This window comes from Neodiprion fabricii, chromosome 1 (assembly GCF_021155785.1).
Source record: "Neodiprion fabricii isolate iyNeoFabr1 chromosome 1, iyNeoFabr1.1, whole genome shotgun sequence".
In the NCBI taxonomy this organism is placed as follows: domain Eukaryota; kingdom Metazoa; phylum Arthropoda; class Insecta; order Hymenoptera; family Diprionidae; genus Neodiprion; species Neodiprion fabricii.
Window position 1 is genome coordinate 7,727,965 of NC_060239.1, and position 17,252 is coordinate 7,745,216.

Below are 17,252 nucleotides of genomic sequence, written 5' to 3' on the forward strand. Positions count from 1 at the left end.
CTCATTCCTCTATCTTGTAGGTCCCTCGAGTTTCCCGATCACCCCAATTGAGAGCTGACGGCACATCCGCTAAATTTCTTGACTTTTTACCATTATCATTATTACTGCACTTCTCGCCGTGTAACGCAACACCCCAAAGTTGGGGAACGTAGAGACAAATTCCTGGAGTGAAAAGCGAAATTCGTCCGATTGAATATCGACGATATCATTTTCTAACTCCCGCCCCACGTTTTCATTCAAGACTCGCCTATCTTACAAACTCACCGCAATTGCGCACGCAGGTTGTATAACGAAGGCTGTGCAGATCACTTTCACAAACGCAACGACACCACCTCGGTTATCTTCGTTTCTCCTCGCTTTCCTCCTCTTCCTCCCCCGCTATCGAAGAGGGAACGACGACACCCCACCTCGTCCACCTCGTCACGCGAAGAAGAAGAAGAGGAAGAAGAAGAGTAATAAGAAGAAGAGTTCTCTTCTTCCGTCTTTGTCCCGCTGGAGAAGGACGGCGGGGAGGAGCGGTTGGGCTGTTGCAGCGCGAGGCTGGTGCTAGTTGAGTTGTCGAGCTGACACGCGCTTTCAGCCCTCTCCTCTCCTCTCTCCTCTCTTCGCTCCTCTCCTCTCCTCTCCTCTCCTCTCCTCTCGACTCCTCTCCTCCCTCCTACGCGCCACCACTCTCGGACAACTCTGCTCTCCTCGTCGCGCTACCCCTGGCTATTCCTCTCTCCCTCGCTCTTATTTTCAGTTTTCTCTCATCTTCTCACTCGCACAGCACCACCAGGCAGGCGGTGCCGCCGCCGAGAACGAGTGCCGGGAATGCCTGGCCGCCCCTCTCTTCGCATCGCCGAGGACTCAGTACCGCCATACCCGTCAAAGCGTAAGGAGCGCGACATCACGTGGAACTACAAACACGTTGTTTCTCTACACCCACGATATCGCATCGCACCGTACTCAAGACCCAGTATTTCCATCGAATTCGACCACGAGTCCCTTCGCTCCTTATCATATTCCAACGGCAATTTGGATTTCTTTTCTTTTTCGGCTTTTCCGCAAGTGTGCGAATTCGGACTGTCGCTGTCACTTCGAGTGTCTCGTTTAAACCGCGGCGTGTTTAAAATAAAGAGATAAAACTTGCTGTCGGTCGAGTTTATCTCAACGTATGAGAAAAACAACACAAAACGTGCAAGATGAAGAAGGATTGACGTGAAGGATGTGCGGCAACCAAACCGATAACACAGTGATTAATGCTTAGCCGCAAAAAGTGATCGAAATAAAAAGAATTCATCTGTAACTGGGGGGTGTGAAGTTTGAGTGGATTTTTTACGATTCGTCGAGAAATATACTGGAGGAAAGTAAATGAAAAATGCAAATAATGTAACCGCGTGGTTTAAATTAAGCCGTATGCGAACGTCACCCCGTGTGTGAAATTCTGCGTTGCAATCGAGAAAGAGAGAGAGAAAGCGAGAGAGAGGGGAAGAAAAAAAAAACACTAGTGCGGTAAAAAAGTTGACTCGCAATCAGGATTAGTTCGGGTAAAGAGTCCAGCTCAGGGGATCGGATCGGTAAGAATGTCAGCGAAGAACGAGGACCCGAATCAGGGTTAGGGACCGTCGGGGCCCATCGGCGACCAGCAACCGTCGATATCCTGGGCCGGGATACGCGAGAACTAAACCGCAACCACCGACGAAGAATCCGGACGATAAGCGACGGCCATGCGGATCAGGGTGAAACTGACGTCGAGTACAATAAAGGACCTGCAGAAATCGTCGCCGCGACGAACCCGGGATATTTAGGCGGCCCCCTCGACTCGGATCGCGGGTTCCACCTACGGCTGGAAGACCGACGTCGGTGTCCGAGCGACGCCGACTTCCTCGAGCACATCGGTTACGGGGCGAACTTCCGGGCAGCCAGGAACAGGGCGTTGACAACCCGGGAGATAGAGCTGGAGGTTGAACTCGAGGCGGCCAAGATGCCCGAGAAGGAAGTCGCCTACCATCAAGAGACCTTCTCCCTTTTGCCACCGCCACCGCCCCCGCCCCACCACCACCATCACCACTCGGCTTTTCACGCCGCGTTTCACCCCCACGGACATCCACCGCCGCCCTTTCACCCCCATCATGGACCGACGGCTCATCACCCGGCCGCAGCTGCCGCAGCCGCAGCCGCAGCCGCCGCATGGGAGCACCACGCCGCAGCGGCAGCCGCAGCAGCAGCCGCGTTTCACGCGCCGCCTCCGCACCATCCGTAAGTCCCAGTTTTCGATCCTTCTTCAATCGCAGTCCGCGGATAATATTTGAGAACCGCCGATTGTTTGCACTCTTCGCCAGATTTATGCGTACCTAACCTCCGAGTATAGAGGATCGTCGGTTATTCGCTTATATCTGCACGGAACGTTTTTAGACAAACCACGATACGTATTCCGGAAGTTTTGACCGATCAAGCTTGAGCAAAGACTCAAATTGTCACGGATACCGGGTTCCAATAATCGTCAATGAATGGTTGAGATTGAGTGGTACGAATCGTTCACCACTTCATGCGCGTCAGGTTTTAATGATCTATCACGAACCGATTACTGAAGCATGGTGATACAGTAAGGATTCGAGTTTGCAATAAAACTTGATAGATATTATAAAAACGTTAACTTCGTGCACAGAATCCGATTCCTTACTAACACATTGCCCAAACACGTCGACCAAAACTGCTAAATGTAGAACAAGCGAAACCAAGAAATCGGTGGGACAGAAAAGTGCTTATCACGTCGAAGAGAGAATCAACGCGATAATGAATCTTCGGTTATTATATATAGAACATACAATACTGATTTCTCTGACAGATATGATGGGGTGCAATATGACGGAGAATGAAAAAGAAATATTGTACGCGTTGAAAGTTTGTCAAGGTTTCAAATGGAGTTAAGCTAATTGCCGCGTATATCTCCCAACATTGTTTTCCTTCTTCTTCCACCGCGCAGTAACATTAGACTATCACTGCACTTATCATTACCTACCTATATAGTAACGTTTGACGGAATCGTTCGTTAGGCTCTGCTGTTCGTAACACGCGGCACCCGAGAGTACACAGACTAAACACGATTCGAGTCCCCCGATCTTCATAGTTGGAGATTACCGCGAGCCGCGGCATCGAGTTGCAAAAAGATATAACGCGATTATACAACTAACGGCGTTCCGAGTTGATATCGGGGTATATATATAGTAGTTTGATATTATAAAACACAAACAACGCACACGGACGGACTCTCGATGAATCGGGCGCGGTATCAGTGCCGGAAAAGAATAAAGAGGCCGATGTATATTTTTGGCAATCTAAAACCTCGCGTGTTCCCATCATCATCATCATCATCATCATCATCATCATCGTCATCGTCGTCTTCGTTCCTCCGTTCACTCTTTGTCGGGAAAGAGAGACCTTGCGCGGATCTTCGTTTTGTTATGTAGATTAGCGCAGGTATAAAGGTATATAAGCCAAAAGCAATTCACCTTGCTGAAAGATGAAAAGAAATTTTTCATGGATTCTTTTCAGAACAGATGGGGGATATTCGAGTTCATTATATCGATAGAACGTCAATCTTCGGGGGGGCATATGCACAACCTGCGACCAGCAGTTGCGTGCATCGCAGGACACTACACGATATACGTACCAATAATATACATGATAAAACTGATTGCCGCGCTCGTTCATATAGGTGATCACCTATACACACATACCCGCTTTATAATTGTGCAGTAAAATTAACCGCCTATCTCAAGTTGATACTCAGATAACAACGGCACCTCGGTAACCCTTGCATTCCATTCTTGTCACTGCGGTGTTGCTACCGAGTGCCTGCACTTGCGGCAAGCACTCACCACGGTGCGTGCAACATTGTCACAGTACCGCACCACCAACTGCGACTGGTTGAGTCTTCCTGCAGCCTCAACGAAGATGGATCGACTCAATTTCTAGGCAGCATTCCGCAAGCCGCAAAAACAAAACGGAGTATAATTTTGAGTTATCGTTGTCGAGCCTGTCTAGAGTTTATACCATTGCAGTGGATTTCCTCCGCAACCGCGTCACGGTCCGACGGTATGGATGGCTCGGCGTGTATCGTCGTCATCTCGGTAGTGAGTTTATTTTATTCTCTCGCATTCTATTTTAGTTGACTCTCGCGCTTGTCGCGTGCGCGTCTAACACCGGGTCGTGTGTCACGTGCATTTTTATCGTGCGGCACTCGAGTTATCGAGCGCAACACACGGAGTAAGAATCCGAGTCACACTTTTCAATCTCAACGAGAATTCTTGGCATCAGTGTCATGGAAGCTGCAAAGTGTCGCGGTGCTCAATTTCGAAAGCATGACGTTTCACGTGTGACAATTATTTCTTAAGGACTTGGAATCCAGGCTTCTAGCTGATTCCGTATTTCGTGCATACGTCGTATCTGCGCATCCGTCGAACCATAAACAGCAGAAAGATCAAACGTGACGTTTTCAAGAACGTTGACTTGGAAGGGCAATGCAAATACTTAATAGAATCTACAAACCGCCTAACAAGTTGACTTAGGTTCTTGCTATACCAATAATCGTTATCGTCCTCCCATTTTTTCCCGCCCTTTGTTTAAACACGGGACACACAATGAAGGCGTCGTCTTCTAGTTACACACTACCCGGTACATTGATATATAATCCATTCAAGCAGTACGCGTTAAATTACTCGATTGGACTCGGAAGAACGTTTGCGAATTTCTACGCAAGTGTCGCGAGTCATGTGAAAAAATAAAAACTTACAGGTATTTCTCGACTTAATGTTCGTTCGGCGGATATGTTTCTCTACTATATCAGTAATTCACCTGATTGTGAGTCATTACAACCATAAACGAGTGCGTGAAGCGTAGAGCGAAGAAGCGAGCACCGACCTAGGGATCGAAAGAGCGTTTACCACGTGGCGTCCACATTGCCAGAGAGTCTTCGTGTATTTATACGTAGTGTCCCTGAATTTCGAGGGGCCAAGTTGAGTTCGAATAGAAGTTAGCCCCCGGAGCGGGGTTCCTATTTCCGTCCCCTGTTATACCGCACGACACTAAGTCGACTGCAGACACGCATTGTCTCCGATCCAGAGTTGAACTTTACCGGGTATTCCCAGCAGCAGTTCGGCTCCTGATCTGGAGCGGCACGAGTTTTCCCGGAAGAAAAAAAAAATGGGAGAGTAAGGGAGGGATAAAGAGAGAAAGAGAGAGGGTTCCTCGTTGCCCCATAAGCCAAGCTGTTGATCCCACGGGAATTGTTTGTTTGACCTGCAGCTTTATGGGATTTTATGCGCGTGCGGTTGAACCGGTGATATGTTTGTTGACGTTTACGCTTCGGCACTCTGCACCCTGCCTATTACTCCCAGGTCTTGCCACGAGCGCATGGGGGATTCCCGAGAAATCAAGATTTCCCGAGTCGCGTGCCGGAAAAAGGAGATCGGCGGGGGGGTTAATTTAAGGGGGATGAAAATCGCTGGAGAAGGAGCGGCTCTGCCGGATAATTTAACAAGCCGTGCGATACGCGAGTGCTGAATTGCTTGTACAACTAAACGGGAGACAAAGAGATCTGTGGTAAAAAGAGAGCATTGAGTTGTTGTGTTGAAACGAAGCAAGGGGGATCCCGCTAGTTGTGTCTTAATCTGCACAACGTCGTCGCGCGCTAAAGCGAACCTCCATACGCATCGTGTATACGAGCCGCGGTGGCTTCAAAGTCGCGATTCGTTTTGACGGGGCGCGTAGGTGTTCTCAGATTTCTTCGCGCTTATAATGGAACCGCGGTAATTGGTCTGCCTGAAATACCGGCGAATAAAAATAACGAGAGAAAAAGAGATAGAGAGAGAGAGAAAGAGAAATTAAAGCATCGCAATTTACGTGACGATGACCGTTTCCCAGAGCTTTGTATACACACTTTTTAACTCTTACAGAATATTTTATATTCTTATGGAAATAAAAAATTGATCGAATTTTTTGCATGATATAGTGCAGGAATTCCCTGCTGCATTTACGTGCTTAATCATCATTCTAATAATCCGATCTGTGCGATGAGAATTCTTTGTGCTGGAATGATTGGATTCGGCTAATTTATAAAACCAGAAAATACGTTACAGTACAGGTACATAAAAACTTATACTGCTGATTTGCGATCCTTACCACGGAGCGGTGAACGACGATAATAAAATCATGTATATATGAGGTGCCAATCCGTATAACAAGCGTGCCTTAAGTGGCGGCACTTTGACAATTTGTTTTTGTTTCAGGCACGAACCGCCATTGCATGGTCAAAGTTGCTATATATTTGAGGTCGAGTTCCTATTTAGTATTCTCTGCTTGTAAGTTTCGGCTATACAAGTGGTACCATTGTTTATCGATCATTTAAAACGTAGTAGGAGTTCCTCCTCAGGATTTGTGATCACACGAAAGTTTTTTTTTCTTCAATTTCTGTCAAATTTTTATAGACAACGAAACGTCGTGTTCTCGAAGAGTAGTTCTGGCAAAACAAAGATTCGTCCTGTCAAGAATTTCAAATTCACTTAGAAAACAAAGGTAAATTAATGTTTCTAGAAATAATTTATAACGGTTAACGAATCGTCGAATTACCAGTGTAAAATATGATACTCAACTGTCGTATACGTAATAACAATGATACGAAAATTTTGTTTTGTAACTCTCTGTCAAACTGTACGGTAAAATTTTTAATAATAACGGCATAGGCTCAAAAAGATTTCGGTTCGTATTATACCAAACTTTTTTTCTTCTTTTCGCAGTGAGTTCTCATTTCACACCTCGTTTATATACAACATAATACCAAGCTGTGAATTTCTTAATTAAAGTCCCGGTAGAACAAGATTTCATTAATTTATTTCCTCTTGAGTAGCTGCAATAAAAATATATTATACAAATGATTAGTCGCGGTGTCAGATCCAGCGCCCGCCGTTATATCTAGATCGAATATTCGTATATACATAGGTATACAGATCAGAAGCGAAGACGTTGACCGGTTGTATTGTCGACTTGGTAACGATCGTGTTTAAAACGAACTGTGAAACAATACACAATGCACTAATCCTGGGCCACCGCAAAGCTGAGATAAAATCTATCGCACGGTGCAAAGAGAAAACGATTGACTGCCTTCCCTCTCCACAAGACAAGAAAAGATCCATACGATCAATGCTATTTGCACGGTTGACGGATCTCGGTACCAATATATAGTCATAGCAACTCGTCTAGCCGCGCGACGCGTCGCACTAACTCACAATCGGTGTATAAACACGAGGTTAAAGTCAGTAACGTTAACGTGACGAAACCTCGGTTAAAGAACGCCTGTTTCTCGATTTCAGTACAGTTTTAAAGTATAATATGGGGATTTTTTTTTTTTTATTTTTTTTAACGTCATTGTACTGTTTTGGTTCGTTGCAATTTACCGAATTTCAGGTAATTCTGAGTTGTGAAATAACGAGTATTTTTCACAAAAAGGCATCGTTGAAGCAACGTTACTAACTTCAACCATACATGCATAAACTTGTACAAGTCTGTGCTCATCGCATCCCGTCGTTGTTGAAAGCATCCCCCGAGATCAATCGGACGCGCATACCGACACCTGTAGCTCAATTGCTCCTCCAGTTCAACCTTCACATCATTCAGGAACTGAAGCCGACGAAAGGTGCAACGGCAGGTAATATGTATGCCTAAAAGGTCGCCGAAGACGAATAGTGAATATAACGAATCAAAGGGCGTAAAGAACCAGAGTGGTGAAACTAACAATGCCGAAGAGTAACGCCGAAGAAGGATTCGGAATGCACGAGAGCTAGGGTGATAAATCAACGTATATAAATCGTTTCCACCGAAAGCATGCTCGCACAGCGGTACTCGAGGATGTTGCTTTAGGACCGAAGAGCTTACGCCCAAAAACCTTATCCCTTCCGTGCAAGGGTTTGTGTAAAGAAATAAAAAAAAAAAAAAGGAATACAATAAAAAATGCCAAGTTCATACCGAATTTAATTTCCCGCGGAGTTGAAACATCGACGATAATTATCGGACAATTTTTTTCTTTGTTTTTCAACCCAACTCCCGAAGCAGCTTCCTTCACCGTTCAACCAACACCGGGTGCCAGGTTAGACTGGTAAACACCTCGGCAAAGAGGATACGACGCGTGCGCCGGTTTACCCTTGGCAAACACTCCAACCCCGTGTAGCAAGATCACGGCGTAACCGCGTCCGGCTGCCGCAGCGGGAAAAGCGACAGCAGCCGCAGCAGCAGCAGCAGCAGCAGCAGCATCAACGAGTCGGGGTCCGTAGATGAGGCGAGAGAGGAGAGCCGGCTAGACGAAGCCTCGGGCCCACGGGGGACTGCAGCAAGCCAAAGAGATTGAGTTACCAAGATAATCGAATGCACGCCCGTGCCCAGGGACGCACGGCATCTTCGAGTCCCGGAATTTTTATTGTGCTCTATGCCTCCATTCGTATTCCACCGAGTAGAGAGTAAGATGGAGGAGATGGGGAGAGGGGGAGAGAGGAAGGGAGGAGCAGGGGTCGGGGATGAGGGTATGAAAGGGGATATTTTTATAGGACTGGCTTGTCTTGAGAGAATTTTTTTTTCTCTCTCTCTCGCTCTCTTTCATCCTCCGGTAACGTACTCGTGTTACAGTAGTTTAACTATACAAGACTTGTAGTCTTTTCGGATATAGTGATGTCCCAGTCAGGATCTGCAAGATATCGAATCCACTTCCCACCGCGTTCAATGCTGATGCTACACACGCCCGAGCACACGCCAAAAATATTGTAGACTGTATATCTTGACTATGAACTTTTTTGGAGTTAAATCTATAATAATTGTGGCAAGATTTAGACATCCGATAATAAGAGTTACAACAAGCTTAAGTATATCTACCACAATTGATGTAGATTTTACTCCAATAAAGTTCTGTCTATATATTCACAGGATATGTAAAATCTGTATTACATTTTTTTTTTCGTGTGTAAAAACGGTTGACGAATGATTGCATGCAGGGTGGTTCAATACGTGCAACCTGAACTTCCGATGGATCGAGTTTGATCGAAAACTAAATTTGATACCAATATAATGCGAATCGATTATGAACTTTTGAGTTCATCGACAATCGATTTTCACATTTGGCTGAGATCGTCCGACCCTGATCATTATTCTTCTGCCGAAATTTGATATTCATACAGAATTTTTTATCATACTTCTGACAATATTAACTCTACGATGGTCGATTAATCGTTATTTTTTTTTTTTTTTTTGTGTATTTCATGTAAAAGAATCTGATTTTGTCGCGAATAAAATGCTGGAGCACTACATAATTTGGTGTTATTAAGTACCTACAATCCTCGTAAAACGATACTGAATACAATAATTTTGTCGAACTAAACTTCATAACAACTTCATTCTCCGTTTCTCTTATACTATACTTAATTTCTACAAGGTACACAACTTTTGTTAAATCAACTAGCAACTCGTGGCCCATAAAACGATTAAGAAAATAACTACAAGAGTTGAATGAACCGATCGATTTCACCCGTTTCTCTTACACACGCATCACGAAGAAGTTTATTTTCAAACAAAACAACTAGTATTATAAAATTCTCTCAAATAATCATCTTAGCGTACAAAAAATTTATAACAGATGAAAGCAAAGAGCTACAGAACAGAACATCAATCAACTGCATGGATCAGATATGTATTCATCGACCTCAGGACTGACTCAATAGTTGTTCAAGCAACGGATAATTTACATCAGATAAGTGTTGATGATAAATAAATGGTTATTAAACGATGATGGATGGGGGGTTGAAATTCCGAAAACGCCAAATTCCAAATTTTTTAGTTGAGAAACTTAAAGTAAATAAATCAAACTTTGATGAAACATTAAAGTTTCGAATGGTCCGAAACCCGACGCTCAAAGTTCCAAAAGTGCAAAGTTCCGAAAATAAGAAAATTTAAAAATCTGAAACACGGAAATTCCGAATGATTCATGATATTTAGTTCTGTGAATTTCTGGCTTGGTCAAATTTCAATCACTTTGATCTTTATTTCTTTTGGATTTTCGATATTTTTACTTTCGGAATCCCGGTCATTCTGTCTTTCGGCTTTCCTAATTTTTTTACACCCACTCGTCGAGTAAACAACTCTGCGTGAGTGTGTTTTAATTTTCGAAATTTTTACTCTATCGGAACTTTACTTTTAGAAACTATGCTCTGTTCTAACTTGAATCTTCAGAATCTTGCATATCGGAACTGTGAGCCGTCGGTTTTCCAACCATTCGAAACTCTGCTGTCTCGTAAAAGTTTTATTTCCTTACTTCAAGTTTCGTCATCAAACAATTCGGAATTACGCTCTTTCGGAACCTCAATCCTGACTCAAAAAAAAAAAAAAAAAATTATCAAATATAAAAACACGTGTAAAACCGTATACGATAATCGATTGTTTTCCTACGACCAGATTTTTCACAAAAATTTCTCGCACGAGATGATACAATAATGGCAGTGAATTATCGACGAAAATTCATTATTACATATCATTAGATTAAATGATTACACGTTTCTTTCCCCGTTTTCATACACGACATAAAATAATAAATAAAGATGCATCTCGTCAAAGAGAATCGCGAATCACGGCGCTCTGAGCCTCGGATGAGGAATAAAGATTGCGGCTGTGTGTTGGCCCGCCTCAGGGCAGCCATCTGGTAAGATAATTACTAAATTATCCGTCGCGGCCTCTCTCTCTCTCTCTCTCCTCTCTCTCTCTCTCTCTCTCTCGTTCCGTCTTCCTCCCGCCCTTTCGCTCGACGGATGGTCAGTGTTCACAAAAATACACATACCCACACAGCTCCACCGTATTACAAAGGACAGACACGGTATATGCGTGCGATCTCGCACGCACTGTCAGCCCGACACCCGCATATTCTGATCACGCGGTTCCACCGGCACGCCGTGCAGCTTCAACGATGCTCCAGCAACGGAGGCTCCGAAGGCCCAGATGTTATCCGAACGGGTTTACGGCCGGCTACTTTCGCCCCCTCCTTCACCCTCCGGTCGGGCCTCAATAACTTTGAAACTTTACGCCGATTACGATGAGTATGTGTATCTACAGCGTATCTCTCTCTATGTGTGTAGAGGAGTACGAATAAGAATAAGAGGAGGAGAAGGAGGAGGAGGAGGAAGAAGAAGAAGAAGGAGAAGCGCGACGATCGACGGTATAAATTCACCCCTCACCGGTTACCCCGCGTGACCAAGAGCAAGAGCACGAGATTAGCCCGTCATTTTTCAGGATTAACAGCATTTTTGGGTATGGTTTCCGTCTCGGTTCTTCTCCGGCACTTTGTCCATTCGAAAAATGAAATAAATTAAGAGTAAGAAGAAGCCGAAGAATGAGAAGTCAGCCTGGCAAACGTGGGTATAATTGAGGTGAAGGATGGAAAGTGGATAAGGATTAAGACGGAATGTTATACGATTTGAAGTTAAACTGCAAGGAACGTACGACAATGCGCTAATTTCAAACTTATTCTGTGCGACTGCGCGATTCCCGATTTAGGAAATTTTACATTTTACAAAATATAATTACGTGCGTCGAAATACGAGAAAAATAATCCAATGACCGTACATTTGAATTGAGTTGATATTCGATTCTAACGGGTAACCAAAGCAAGGAAAGCGATTGGTTTGAACTCTTATTTCCATACACGTACACTTGTGACAATAATCATTAAAAATTTGACGATAAAAGAAACGGAAAACGCTACGATCATTTCTTAAAATTGACGATCGTGTTCAGAGTCTTCTTCTCTTAATTTGATAAGAAAGCGGTAATACCCACTTAAACATAATTCGTTATCTTTAAGCGTAGCCGTTTTATCGTCCGTAAGCAGCAGTAACTAAACAAATGGATACCGGGTATATATTATATCTACGCGTACAGTACGACTCGAGTTCGACCGAGGAATCAGCGCGACTGGGATGGAATCAGAAGATACCAACGAGCGAGGAGAGAAGAGAAGAGAAGGGAAGAGAAGAAGGGGGACAATTAATAAGCGATGTGTACGTCTGAAGCAGTCCGCTAATTGCGAGGGAAAGTCGGGTGAACGTCGTCGTCGTCGTCGTCGTCGTCGTGGTACGAATTATAACGACGCGACGCAGATCGCGCGGATCAGCTGCAGAACAGCGGGGCAATAAGCTAGTGGGAACGGAATTGAATGGAGACCACTGTTAGTGGATGAGTTCATTGATATCGCCTCTAAACGAATAAATTAAAATAACTTCTCTCACGAGGAGCGTCCGCGTGGTGTTGAGACCAGACGAGATGAGATGAGACGAAACGAGATGCGATGAGATGAGATGAGATGAGATGAGATGAGATGAGAGGAGAAAAGGGTGCAGCGATATCTCTAGCACCGCAACGCTTGGCGTACACATACGGATATGTGTACAAGAATTTCCGTACTACCACTAAAACTTTCCACGCCTCTTCACACTGTTTTTACTAACCCAAGCGCAACGGATAACTATACGCAGATGATCGTACAAGTTTACGCGTCAAAATTTAAGGTTCGGAGGAGACGTTGACTCCTTTCTTATCTTGTCAAGAACGAGCTGTACCTTGAATGGCAGATACGTCATTATGCAGGTGTGCAGCTTTTCCGCCACATTTATTCATTTAATCTGTTCACACGTCACTCGGTTTTGCTTTTTATTGATGAGCGTTTTTTTTTTTTTTTTTTTTATTCACTTATTTTTATTTTTAGCTACCGAAATACTTTTATTTTTGTATAACAGAGTTATTATCAACAAACCATCTTCAAGTATTCTCCAATGTAATAATATCTTATTCACAAAAATTAACGATATTATTCCGTAACACCTGTATTAAAAAAAATAATTTCTAATGCAATGTGGATTTGTTATTTTCCGTCACATTTTGTCCGTGCTTTATTAATTTGAATATAAAAATAATAGCAACGAAAAACTTTCAATTGTTGTATCTAGGGGTTGATCCAACCGCTCTGCGTAAGCCCGGGACTTTAATATTCCGAAATTTGAAGGAACTTTAATTGACGCGAATGCCTCCAGCTAAGTCATTCACCAATTGAAAATCCTTTTGAAAACCGTAAATTGAAATTTACCAAAGATACTTTTCCATTCCGGTGTACTCGTCAAAGTTGTTATTGAGTAGTTTGAATTACAAGATGAGTATAGCGCCCTGTTTGAAGTGAGGAAGAGTGACTAAATTTCGTCACAACTTTATCTTTGTGATAACGACTACCCGAACCTTTATAACTACCCATTTTTAGAATATTTTATAGAATCTTCTGCCATATATTATACGTCTTGATTAGCGTTCACGGTCGCGTAGTAAAATATGGTCCGATTTTAATCGCGTGTTATACAAAATGCATAAAATAACTCACCCTTGAAGCTGCGTTCCTCGCATCTCACCATTCAAGTTGAATTCAAATTCCCAAGTCACTGCAAAATAGCAATTGAACGAATATCGATTAGAAAAATGAATAGAATATCATGAGATTTTCTATGCGATAAAATAATCTTCTTGGGATTAGATGATCCACATGCGGATAGATATAACATAATTTCTAAAAATAAAATATCCAGCTTATGGCCGATCGCTAGTAAAATGAATTTGAAACAATTCTATCAATGACGTTAAATTGTGTTGAAAGAAAAACCGCCAACAAATGAAAAAAAAAAAAATAAGGAAACATGACTCAATTCAAGGCGTAAGAAATTAACCGTCGTTCCCTAGGTCATCTAATTGGTATAGAGCCTTGGCTTGGGTGGGTTGGGTTGGGTTGGGGGGGATGCAAGGGGGCGCGTTTAACGCGGCAGATCGCGTTGACGTGGGGCACGCGGGTGCATACAAGAGAAACCGAAGAGTCAACGTCGTGTACCAAGCAGTCCGCCCACTCCGTTGCATAAAACATATAACGGCTGGCATAATTTGACCGAAGGAACGAGGCGAAGGATCGACGACGGTGGAAAACAAGAAGAAGAACAAGAAGAACAAGAAGAAGAAGGAAGGACGACCCGGTGGAAACGTTGGTTATAGGTGGATGGAGGTGCAAGCGAGCAGGTAGACTTGTATACAGGCCCCCATAATAATGCGGGTAAATCGTGTGTATGGTACACATGTAGGTGTACATAGACGTACGGATACATACGCATTAAACCTATACGTTGTGCGCGTAGGGATACGTGCGTAGGTACAAGAGAAAAGGCAAAGAAGAAGAAGAAGAAGAAGAAGAAGAAGAAGAAGAAGAAGAAGAAGAAGAAGAAGGAGCCGCGAGTGAAGATCGCCGTCAGAGGCGTTCCTCCGCAGTCCATCGGTCCATCCGTATAATAAAGACGCGTCCCGTCTCCGTTTAACCCACATAGACGCGCGGCGATTTCGTAGTACGCCATCTTTGTCCCCTCCCCTTCGCGGCCGCCTCCCCGGCGCGGGCATCCGAGGTATTTTTGAACCGGTCCACGACGGGAGGCTGTTGCAGGGCCGGATCGGCCACCCTGACGACGCTCGGTGCCGCAGCGTCGCAAGGATTGAGAGAAGAGAACCGCCGAACCGCGAGAGGAGAAGATACAGGATATACACGGGTACAGGTATAATAGGACAGCGCAGCGCCCCCGCGATGGATTGGACAAAGGAAAAACGAGTCGCTTGCGTTGTTGCGGAGAGACGTCGCGACATCGGCCGAACAAGGAATATAATTAGGAATGAAAGGTGGAGAGGCTCCTCCCCCTCTTTTATACCTTATACACATGCACGATGCGATGATGCGAGTATCGCGTGGTCGACGTTGACGCTATTATTCATCGGAGAATGAATGGTAGGTACCTACGCTGAGGGGAGGAAAGAAAAATTTCACTCTTATTTATCCCGGGACGTTCGTAAAACGGATGTCTGACCGTCCGATTGGCCACGGCAATTACGACGGTCGTTTCGCTGCACCGTCGTTCCTTATTGGTCGGTGCCCCGGTGACGTCACGAGCGGGAAACACGCGCGGGAGCGTTTGAAACACGCTTAAAATCGGTAGAGCGGTTCGCTCTCTTCCCCCGCGCGCGTCTAGAACGAAATGGTCTAGGATCCGATCCGTTCCTACAAAATCCGTGATTGAGGATAAAGAAAAAAGATAATATCATCGGATTTCGCACCGCCCCGTATAATTGGTTTTGGTGAGCAAAGGTGTCGCCGTTGGGTTTGCGGTTAGTTCGAGGTATTTCATTGCCCTGTCCCATTCCGGGGATTACGGGTGTTCAATAATTCATCTCGAGAGTGGGCTGATCAGCCGAAGATAATTGCGAGCGTGGATCGAGCACAGGTATACAGGTATTCGCCGAGGCTTGAGCGTCACTGGGTATAATTATGACATCTAATTAGGTTTTTAGCGGTTGGCGGCCGCGATGCGAGCCTCTCTCGACACAGTCAAGGTCTCTTTTCTCCTGGCTGGGAGCCGCGAGCCGACTGAGATTCCGGGCGAGTCCCTCTTTGTTTTGTCCCGCGTTCTCTTCGCTCGTCTCTCCGCTGCGCCGCGCTGCGCTCGTTCGCGCGGCTCCAGATATACGCCTTTTTGCCGAGCGCTGCTGCTCCTGCAGGCTGTGCGCCTCCATCATCCAATCTCCGGGCCTCCGCTCCTTTCGCGGAAGACCGGGGCTACCCTGGGACCCCGTTGCACGGTAGGCCTCCTCCACCGCTCATCTCGTCCCGCGTCTTCCTTATTCCATAGGGTCAAAGAGGTCCTCGGGGTCACGCGCGCGCCGCTCCGTCCGTTCTACACGGGCGACGATTGACTACCCGTGGCTCAATCGACGCTCATATACATACTCGCCCACCTCGCTGCACGCTCGTACGTACGTACCGGGGAACCGTCAGCGAACCGCACACGTCGGACAGCGATCGGATTATTCCGCAGGAGCGCAGAATCAGAGGTACGTCAATTTATTCGCACCCAAGATCTGAGTTAATTGAGTTCACCGGCGGCGTTACAGGCTTCTCAACTCTCGTCGATCGTTTCAATGTATTAAGAAAAATGATTTTTTTCTCACCCCCACTTGGAACCTCTAAGCCGCCGAGGAAATATGATCACCATTTTATTAAGATTTCAACACCAAAAATATCTGACATATTCGAGATTCCCGAAATGTCCGGAAATCGAATTTGGTATTACATGCATCCCTGCAAACGTTATTCTTTACGATGTTTGAATTGTTTTGGTCGATAAACTCGTTACACACGGTCTGCTGTTTTGATCACGCGGACGTTTTAATACGGTGCACTAGAGGTAAAGATTATTTTATTAGAACACAGTTTTCACCATCGTCTGGAGGTGATTCGTACGGTTAAGACGCGCTGTTGTGATAGAATAATTTTTTTACGACGTTTGTTTTCTATAACCGCATCCTTCGAATAGAAGTAAAAAACATGAAATTACGTAGAGGAAATTTGACAGACAATGCAGCGGGAAATCGAAACGATAAACTTGAATGAATTAGAATTCCACGTGGCTTTGAGACCCCAAGAAATTTGAAAAAGGAGAACGAAAAATAAAAGAAAACAAAAATTTCCTGCTCCTTATCAAAGGTCAATCGCAACACTTGAGCCCCTGGAATATAAGAGCCTTGGGTCTATACATCAAAATCCGTTTCTTTTTATACACCTCAATTTTTCATCCCAAGTTTCAAGTTACGCTGCATAATTTCACGATTACACAACCAGTTAGTATTTTATGACCTTCTTTTTTCATCTTCATTTTTATCCCACTGATACCTTTATCTTGTTTTAACTGAAACTCCTTCTATTTTTTACTCTCGCTCTCTCGAGATATCATAGCCGCGTAGTTTTTATTCATACATATTTACACATACCTATACTTGAAATTGTTTTACTCATTTTCTTTCTTTTTTTGTTCATATTAGCCTATACTCATTTCATCACGCCAACAATTTACAATATCTTCGAAGTAATGGCCATCCTGACGGTTCTGTATAAATAGTTCAGTGCATTAAATTGCTATTTCTTTCTTAAAGAAAAAAGTAAAAAAAAAAAAAAAAAAATGTTAGTTGAAATTATTAAAATTTCAAGAAAAGTTTTTCGCGCAATAATTATAAACGATGTAGGTACGTTTTACGATCCGTTGGCTAGCTTCCTACCCATTGGGTACAGCAAAGTCACTATCGGATTGTCTTTATCCACGATAGCTTTAGGAAACGGGAAC

The 17,252-nt window shown here is 44.3% G+C and overlaps 2 protein-coding genes across 2 annotated transcripts in view; one reads left to right on the forward strand and one right to left on the reverse strand.

The window, feature by feature from the left end:
* LOC124181812 overlaps positions 1-17,252 on the reverse strand; it is a 151,064-nt gene that overhangs the window by 90,371 nt on the left and 43,441 nt on the right. The window contains exon 3 of the mRNA XM_046568603.1: positions 13,436-13,493. The gene's annotated coding sequence lies outside the window, so the exon portion shown is untranslated. The remainder of the gene's footprint in view (positions 1-13,435; positions 13,494-17,252) is intronic.
* The window catches only part of LOC124181742 (transcriptional activator cubitus interruptus-like), a 58,305-nt gene continuing 41,920 nt past the window's right edge, over positions 868-17,252 (forward strand). The window contains exon 1 of the mRNA XM_046568596.1: positions 868-2,241. Within this exon, the coding sequence (XP_046424552.1) occupies positions 1,967-2,241 (275 nt within the window). The 5' untranslated portion in view covers positions 868-1,966. The remainder of the gene's footprint in view (positions 2,242-17,252) is intronic.